This window comes from Thermobia domestica, chromosome 7 (assembly GCF_964235325.1).
Source record: "Thermobia domestica chromosome 7, izTheDome1.hap1.1, whole genome shotgun sequence".
Lineage (NCBI taxonomy): Eukaryota > Metazoa > Arthropoda > Insecta > Zygentoma > Lepismatidae > Thermobia > Thermobia domestica.
This window is the reverse complement of record NC_137460.1, coordinates 232,745,870-232,755,928: the sequence shown is the minus strand read 5'-3', so window position 1 is coordinate 232,755,928 and position 10,059 is coordinate 232,745,870. Positions and strand designations below refer to the sequence as shown.

General features: G+C 35.1%; 1 protein-coding gene across 1 annotated transcript in view; it reads left to right on the top strand.

Moving 5' to 3' along the window:
• Positions 1-339: 339 nt before the first annotated feature.
• The window catches only part of LOC145690730 (uncharacterized), a 45,495-nt gene continuing 35,775 nt past the window's right edge, over positions 340-10,059 (top strand). The window contains exon 1 of the mRNA XM_081765910.1: positions 340-1,015. Coding sequence (XP_081622036.1) covers positions 651-1,015 — 365 coding nt within the window. The 5' untranslated portion in view covers positions 340-650. The remainder of the gene's footprint in view (positions 1,016-10,059) is intronic.

The following is a 10,059-nucleotide window of genomic DNA, read 5'->3' as shown; positions in this document are numbered from 1 at the left end:
TATAGGGTTTTTCCTCAGTCATACCAGGCAAATGCAGAGATTGCACCTTTAACATAGGTTCTGGCCTACACCTTTCCCATCCTCTATCGTGACGCCTTAGATACCTAAACAACAAATCAAGTTCAAATTCTGCGTAAGCTCAAAGGAAGGCTGTCAGGTATCTCCTTGTATGTGGTTATAAGATTAGGGCGAGGGGTGGAAGCGAAAACGATTAAAAATACGTTTACTAAGTACTTGGACGCTTGGATGAAGGGAAATTTTGTTCGGGAAAGGGAAATTCTGAAGCTTGTGAAGGGAAAACGGCTCTGAAGGAATTGGCATCACTGTTCTAGACTTCTCTCTCTATTCGTAAACACTCTTTGTTATGTAATACGCTTTTATAAATTTAACATACGATTAATAGTTTTAATACCTACCCAATTGTCTTTGTTACCTGAAGCATTAAACTGGAGAGGAAGAAGAAGACCTATTGTTTTCAAAAATTATTTATATACAGTACGCTATTAAAACCTGATCGTTTGTTTGATTGGCAGTATAAAGTTCCTTCTTTGAACGTTCTTGTAAATCACTTCATTAACACTGCCAGCATAAACTATAAAGGAAGTTTAAGAACAGTGTCAAATTTCTAGCCTATTAAATTTGAAGTGAAAATGGCTGGTGAGGCGTCTGTTAAGTTGGAATTGATGTGCAAAGAAGAAATTGCTTATGACTTACCTCAGGAAGATCCACTCGAGGGGAAAGAGTGGACATACGAATTGATGACTGACAACAAAGAATTAATATTATCTACAACGGAGGGAGAGCAAAAAATAGAGAAGGATGCAGCTATGTTTTCTTTGGATGCGAAACTAAACGTTGGTATGTTGAAATCAGAATCTGCAGTACAAGATCATCCTGCATTTGAAAGTAATATAGAAACTGTAAAAAAAATAGTGGTTCAAGAGACTTGCGCATCGTACTCTAAGGACTCCCAACAATTAGCAGCAAAAAGTTCAAACTCAGTTCGGCAAGAAAGGTAATGTTCAATTTTTCATAAAGTAATTGGCTCACATTGATAATATGGTTCGGAAAGTTTATAGATTAAACAATACTTCGTGATAAATATTTAGGTATGGGAGATGTACATTAATAATCTTGAATTTCGAAACGGAATGGCACATATAGACCAGCTGTGGCGTATACCAAATAATAATAATAATATCGATAACATCCATACGAATCTTTAGTTCGTATCTTGATGAAATAATGATTACTTTATTATTGATTACACATTTCTCAACATTTTTTGTATATATTTACAATATGGGTGCTATAGTGTTTTATTTATATAGAGGCTTTTGCAAAGATAAAATCAGGGGAATGAAATTTATCCCAAAATTTTAAAAATTTACACTTGAAATATGGACGTTTGTGGCTTTACTCAGGATGTAGCTCGAATGGGTCTATCCTTACTTTTCCGGAGGGCTTCGAAAGACATTAACAAAATACAAGATAAAAAGGAATTCTAATCAACAATGGGTGTTCAGTAATTGTACAGGTCCATACACAAATTCATTTCATAGTAATTTCTTTTTAAGGAAGTAGTCATTTTGTATTTTCAGCAATAATTTCTAGGGTATGGGCTTTCATTTCTCCATACAGGTTCACTTTAGGTGCTTAGAGCACGTACACGATACAAGGATTATTGTACAAACGAAATGTGCTAGATGGCCGGTAAAAAAAAAAAACATTGCTATGTAACTTAGAGAAGGGTGCAGGGTGTTGGTCCAACTGGAAGCAAAGAGAGCGTCGGATAGTATAAAGCGGGTCACTGAAGGTAAATATAGGCCTATAAGTAAACACGAGGATAGCACAAAATACTGTATATAGCAGGGCCTAAAATTGAGTGAAGTACTCCACACTTTGTGGAACTGTAGGAAAGGAGTGTGGAACTATAATTCTTAAAGTGTGGAGTGGTATTAATGTGAGTACTTTACTTTTCTCGGATTATGCATTTAAACACGTTGAGTGTGTCAAACTAAGTCTTACTGATTCAATACATTCATTATGCAATGGGTTACTCAATTCCATATAACTGCCAGTATATGATATTAAGCCAGAGTTAATACGTATAGATGTTTCCTAGATGGCAGGGAAAACCATTGCCAATTTTGAGGTGAAGGGACTTTTTAACTATATTTAGTTTTCAAACGTTTTCGGTTGCATTCATATAGTTTTAAAATATGCAACTAACTGGACGTTTATCTGTTGTTTCAATAGGACATTACACTTTTCCGAGATAATGAAATGTGTTCGTTTTGTAGACAAAAATTACACGATCCTTCGAATCTGTTATAGAAATATGTACTACCAGTTATAACATACACCAATAACCGCCAAAAATTTAGTCGAAACACCAAAAACTCTCAACAACCAATCATAACCCAGGAAATATTATCCGTTTGTAAGTTGCATGGGAAAAAATTTCGGTAGCCGGCCCGGGTTAATTCTTTTGTCTATAGATCAGTGTTCGCTGTTAGTGGAACAGAGGAAGGAAATAAAGAAACAAAAGGTAAGCAGTTGTTCCTTTAGTTCGTTTTTATGCCTGCAGACTCGTCTGACACATGGTTCTTATCTAGTTGTTTTACCGGAACTTTGTGCTTACAAGCAGTATAGGGTATTCAATTTTCCATGTTGGTGGGCGTTGGACATTAGGTCTATTTATTTTTATATGGAACATTGGAATTCAAAGCCTTAGTAAAATTATACAGGGATCCCTCCAGGAATTTCTTGGTGTGGGTACCCACTACTGACTAAATATTACTCGGTTTTGAGAAATCGCGCTCACAGTCAGCAGTATGAACAGGTACAGTAGGCAGTAGCCTATAACGCAGTAAATTTGAGCCCTGTTGGAGAAAAGAGTATATGGTCTTGTCAGTGGAGAAGTACTTAGTCTTAGAAGAAGTCAGTGTAATTTATAGATAAATAATGAAAGCTGCTAAATTCGATAGTGATAGTGGTACCAGTTGTTAAATTCATGTTCAGATTCGACACTGACGAACCTGACGACCAGTTATTGGCATTTCTCAGCAAGTGGCATAATTATGAGATAGTAATAGGGGGCGATGTAAATGCACATTTTGATGTGACTACTGACAAACGAACTGTCCATGAGTTACTTAATCTACTCAGACAACATAATCTTCAAGTGGTTAATCGTAAACCGACTAGAGGCACAGCGTGCTTAGATAATGCATTTACCAATGTAAAAACGGAATATTTAACCAGTAATGTATGTCAATTTCCTTTCTCAGATTCAATCCCCTGGTAGTCAATCTAAGTACAACAAAAGTAGAATCCTGCAACTTTAGTTTTCCCACCACCGAAATTATAGCAACTAGGCCCATCACAGAAACTAATTTGCAAAGTTTCATTCAACAATTATCGTGCATAAACTGGAAAGTAAACATTAAGTATGATAATTTAAATGCCAGCGATACATTTTGTCTTTTTTTAACAAAGTTTCTAAATATTTTTGATATGTGTGTGATTAAAAGGGTGGTCCGATATAATTCATCAAAGAAAACAAAGTTAGGTGAAAGAACGTGGTATACCCCAGAACTCTCTGCCATGAAAGCTAAAGTAATGCAGTCTTATAACATATATAAGAATAAAATGACTAGTGAATCCAGTGATATGTATAAGTCTCAAAGGAGTAAATATAAATCTGCAATAAAGGTAGCGAAAGCAACATACAATGAAAATTGCATTGAATTATCATCAAATAAATGCAAACTGCATGGAAGATAATCAACAAGGTAAGCAATAGTAATAATAATAACAATAATGTTACGCTGTCGCCTGATACTCTTAACACGTATTTTGTTACTTCCGTAGAGGAAATCAAGAAAAACAATGCAGATACTAATGTAAATATGTATCAGTATTTAAGTCAACATAGTCCATTTAAGGTAAATACCCCAGTGTTCGACCATGCTCCAGTGTTCGACATGCGGAAATTAAAACACATAAAACAAGGTATTGTGCACGCTCAGCAGTTCGAGAATACGTTGCGCAACATTGTGTACGTCCTGGCATGGGATGTGTAAATAATACCTGGTTTCGTTAGTCCAGCGTCGTCGGTAATGAAGAGAACATCATTAAAGCGCAAGATTTGACTGATTTTCTTTGTGTTCTTTACTCAATTAGTTAGCGGTAAGCATGTGATAGTGACTTCTTTTTCTTACTGTTAGTATAAGTGTGTGTCATCACTGTCAATAGAATTTTCTGCTATTTATGCATAGTTTAATGTTTTTGAGAGTTAAATACGAAACACAATGAGAAACGATGTTATTCACCCTCTGTCGAATATTGGAACACTAATTTATAGCAGTGCTCTAAAGTTCGACACCTATGTCGATTACTGGGGAAAACTAAATGAAACGAATGACAAAGACCAGTAATCAGGATATGCAGCGAAAATAAGTTCTGTCCAAATTTCAGTCTTCTACGAGACTCGGATCCAATGTTCGACCACCCGTGACGAACACTGGTGTTCTGACCTGTCGAGGACTGGTGATTGTGTTAACCCCTCACAATAATCCCTGCTATCATCTGAAAACTATGTAGGTAACCGAAACAGGAACAGGAATTACTGTACAATATAAAAACAACTTTCAAAAAAATAAATAAATAAATAAATAAAATGCCAAAGAAATTTTCCCGATACATGAACAGTGTCAAAATGGACATATGCAGATCCAATTTGAAGAGTTTAATGCTACAGGGCATAGACTGGACGTCGTTTAGCATAATGCAATTTATATCACAGCTTTTGTTTCCACAGAAAATGCAAATGTCTCCGTGAATACATACCCCCCCTCAATATAAATAAAGTATTTTCTGACATGGAAAATTAAACCTACATGAAATCATCTTTTGTATATATATATATAAAAAGTTAAGACCTCTGATTTAGAGATACAGTACAATACTAGTACAACGAATTTTCCTTAAACTTTCGAATTTTTCATTTTAAAGCTTTCACAATAGTAAATTATTTTCTGGGATTTAAGATCTTTTCGCCAGTCCGAACAATTCGTTAAATTGACGTTCGTCGTACTGACATTTTCTGTATTTGGGCAATGTAATGGGAGCTCAGCAACAGTGGCCATAAGTTTATGGCAACTACTAGCACATTTTACGTGATCCCTTTTCTTGCAGTTAATATGCATAACTAAATGTGATATTTCATTTCAGGGAATTTTTAAAATTTATTAGTGTGTTAGTAATTATTGCGTTGTCTTTTTTCCTGAGATGTCGCGGAAGGACGAAAGATATTAAAGGTACGCCGAGGACAGCATGGCAGCAGCCCTAAGTGACGTGGATAGAGGTTTGAGCTATAGGCAGGCGGCAATAAAGCACAATGTACCTCGTGTCACGTTCCTCTTTACAGAAGGGTTGGACCAAGAGGCATCCTGTCACCTGAACAGGAGGAATTGCTGTGTACGTGGGTGAAGATAATGGCTAAAGCGGGATTTCCTGTTTCGAAAGAGACGTTTCTTGCTAGTGTTCAAAAGCTTGCCAAAGAGCTAAACGTGGAGTTTTCTGGCAGAAGTCAACCAGGAAGAAAATGGTTTGAGCTGTTCCGTAAAATCATCCAGAGATTATATTTAGGATCACCCAAAATTTGACTAGTCCTAAGAGATCAGTAACTAGTTAGCAAATACAAAGCTGGTGTAACGAAGTGGAGGAATACTTAAAAGAACATCATCTAATGGAAGTTTTGGAAGAGTCTAACCGTGTTTTTAATGCAGATGAAACTTCTTTTTTTCCTGAACCCAAAACCAGGGAAGGTGCTCTCTCCAAGAGGAAGCAGGACGGCTTACACTGCAGCAGGGGCAGATGAAAAACTCAGTCTAACTGTTCTCGTAACAGCCAATGCAGCAGGGGTTATAGCACCACCAATGATTGTTTATAGATATGCTCGTATTCCTCAGGTGATAACAGAATCCGTTCCAGAAGGTGGACTATAGGGAGAAGTCCGAACGGGTGGATGACTTGTGAACTCTTCTTCAAATATATTGCCAACATCTTTGTGGCATGGGCAAATAGTGAGAATATTAAATTTCCCATCATCTTATTCATCGATGGCCACTCCTTTCACGTATCAATGCATCTGAGTCAGTTTTGCAAAGACAACGGGGTGGAATTAGTTGCCTTGTACCCAAATGCAACACGCTTTCTACAACCAATGGATGTTGCAGTATTTCATGGACTAAAACAGGTCTGGCGACAAAAGGTAATAGAGTGGCGAATGAAGAATGATGGTCGACAAGTTGACAAGCATAACTTCGCTTCAGTTCTTAAAAAAAAAAAAAAAAAAACACTCAGTTGTATCGCTCCGACCACTGTATAAAATGGATTCAGAAAATGTGGTTTGGTGCCATGGAACCCCACTGTATTATCGTAGAAGACCACGAGGTACCTACTGTGAGTGAAGATGAAAAGACATTCCTGGTTATTCTTGCACAAAAAATTAGCAAAGATAAATTAATAGATTTCAAAGCAAATCAAGGAACCTAGTCAGGAGCCGAAGGCACCTCGTTATATAACTTATGGCAGGCATCAAACACCACAGCTGAAGAGGTAACTGAGGCAGTGACCACAGCAGAAGACGGCGCGAGCGCAAGAATTATGTACAAGTTTGAAAACCCTCTGCCGGTCAAAGAGTTTTAAGATATGACTTACGTTCTTACATTTAACTGTTTTCATGGAATATTAACTTTAGTATTAAAACACAACACTATCATTTCTATTCATTGAAAACAATTTCTCTGAGGAGTTTTAAGTAACTGGTTCATAGGTTTAAGATAGCTTAAGTTATAAATCAATTATAAAAATATCCATTCAGGTACAAATAAGCCTCAAATGCTCCTAATATTAAAATGTTTCTTTCAGTTTTGGACAAGATTTTATACCTCTGATATATATCCACGATTTGATTTTATTTCCTTAAGATTGATATTCTTTTTTCATAAACTAGAACAGGGTGTCGATTACTGGTACTGGAACATGTCGAATACTGGTGTTGTCGACTTCTAGGGGTGTCGAATAATGGTGAATGTTCAACATGTAAAAAACAATATTTTTTTGTTCATTATTTTTTATGAAACTAAATGTTTTTTTATTTGAAAACCGTTCACAACATTGTGAACTCTATAACAGCCTTTCTTTTGTTGCTAATCTCTTTGTAATATCCTATATAAAAAATAAATAGTCATTTTCATCACTAAGCGGTCGATTACTGGGGCATTTACCTTAATAGTTCTTTTGTTTTTAAGCATGTTAGCCCTGATGTCATAAAAGTAGTTAAAAAAATGAAAACTTCTGACAGTAAGGATATATTTGACATATCGAACAACCTTATAAAAGCTATCATTAATCAAATTGAGCAACCCCTTGCAATATGCTTCAATAAATGTTTCTCTCAAGGTATTTTTCCTAAAGCACTTAAAACAGCAAAAGTTATTCCTATATACAAAACGGGAGATCGATCGTGTTCATCTAATTACCGTCCAATATCCCTTATTCCAGTTTTTTCTAAAATTATGGAAACTATTGTTAAAGATCAGCTATATAAATGTATGACTGAGCAAAACATAATTCTAGAAGCTCAATTTGGATTCAGATCTGGGAAATCCACAATTGATGCAGTAGAATCACTAACGAAAAAAATATATGAAGTTTTTGAAAATGGGGGTTTTGCTCTAGCTACATTCTGCGATTTAAGTAAAGCATTTGATTGTGTAGATCATAAAATTCTATGTGATAAGTTAGCGTATTACGGATTCCACAGTAGCAGTTTAAACTTTTTAAAATCCTATTTAAAGGAACGTAAACAGATAGTCAGTTTTAACAACATGCATTCAAACATCTTAGAAGTGAAATATGGGGTACCGCAGGGTTCTGTTCTGGGTCCAGTACTATTTTTAATAATGATAAATGATTTGCCGCTAAATACTAATACCACATCAATTCTATACGCGGATGACACTGCGCTACTTACCATAAATACAAGCTTTGAAGAAGTGTATATAGAAGCTCAAGCTGCATTAAGAGAGGTAGCGACCTGGTTTAAAAGAAATGGTTTTGTGCTAAATCAAGATAAAACAAAAAAGTAACCTTTAGTCTCAATCACTGCAATGATAGAGGAAACTATGATGTATCTGAGGTTAAATTTCTTGGTATAGGTATAGACAGCCAACTAACCTGGGAACAACATGTCCAATATGTATGTACAAAGCTCTCCCGAGTGCTCTTTTTGTTAAGAAAATTGAAAGATACAGTTCCTTATGAGTATCTGAGGAATTCATATTTTGCATTTTTTCACAGCATAATTGGATATGGGATTTTGATTTGGGGGAACAGTAGCCACGCACATGATGTTCCAGTTTTGCAAAAGAAAGCCATCAGGATTATTGTTGGAACACATGATAAAGAACACTGCAAACCACTCTTTATCAGGCTTAAAATAATGACAGTAGTTAATGTATATATTTATCAAGTGCTACTTTACACTAAGCAAACCCTGGAAAATATGACACTCAGAGATGAAGTACATACATATAATACTAGATTGTGTAAGAAAATTGATATACCCTTTACTAGATTGTCGAAGATCAAAAACAGTTATTTAGTTATAGGACCAAAGCTATTTAATAAAGTAACATTCTCCATACAACAGCTGCCATTTAAGGTTTTTAAGAAAAAGTTATATGACTGGTTAATAACGAATCCATTTTACTCGATTCAAGAGTTTAGTGAATGTCAAGACATTGTGTCCTAGTTTGCAATATCACTTTATTTCAAATATTATTAGGTTGTTCATAACAATACTAACCAATAACTGATTGTCTGTATGTAATGATTATTTTATATATATATATATTTTATATTTTGTTTCTTTGTATGTTTAAACCAGGGTTTTTGGTTTAAATACTTTGCTCTAGGTATTTATATCACATATGGACAGAAATCAGTTTGTTTTCGCTTTGGTGTTATTATGCAAAAAACGGGTTATGCTGGAAGGGGTCACATGAGCTTAAAGCGGAGTCCAAACCGCTTCTCGTGTTACATCCGAGAGAAATTGTCTTCCACTAAACTCGGAACTGGGACTAATTAGTCAAAATGTGGTACGCCTGCCGACTTCTCACAAAGGACGCCTGATAAAAATACTTTGTTCTGATCTTTACATACTTGTTTATATAATTATCAAGTGTTTTTCAGAAGGACAAAAAAATAGACAATAGCACACGTGAAATATTATACAGTGTTGAACATGGACAATTTCAAAGTACTGCAGAGTACACAAGAACTAATTTAGTCCAAGTTAGTTCACTACGACTTATATTAGTCCAAGTTAAAGAAATACAACGACTTAATTTCCATATTAGTGATAAAATTGAATTGAGTCCACTTTGGCTCTGACACATTTATACATAAATAGATACCAAAGATACTTATGATTTCAAGAAATTCCTCTCGAGGGGTTTGTATTCCTCCCCCCCAAAAGAAAGATCGGCATTTCGATGAACTTTATCAATAGTAAACATTATTAAAACTATAGAATATTGAGAATTTTCTTTGATTACTATTGCATAAAAATAATAACAAATTATTAAAAAATCACAAAAGAGACATTCATAAACTTATATAAAAAAAGAAGTTACTTCTGTAGATTAATCTCTTTGAGTAATGAATGGTAAATGTACTTCTGATTATACTACGAACCATATACGGGAGTGAAACCTGATAACCCACAAATGTGTCTTCATGAAGATTTCACGAACTAGTGTTGGGTAAATTCCCGAGAAAATATTTTTCATGACTATTGCCGGGATGATTCCCAAAAATGGGATTTTTCGGGAACTTATATACAATCAGAACGAATATTGCATTCTATTACTATATTCTGATTTCAAAGAAAAATTCGTTTTTATCACAGTATGTTATTACTGTTGTCCCCAGTGTAATCTTTAAGATGTATATTCTGAAAGATGTTATGTTATTTTATTAATA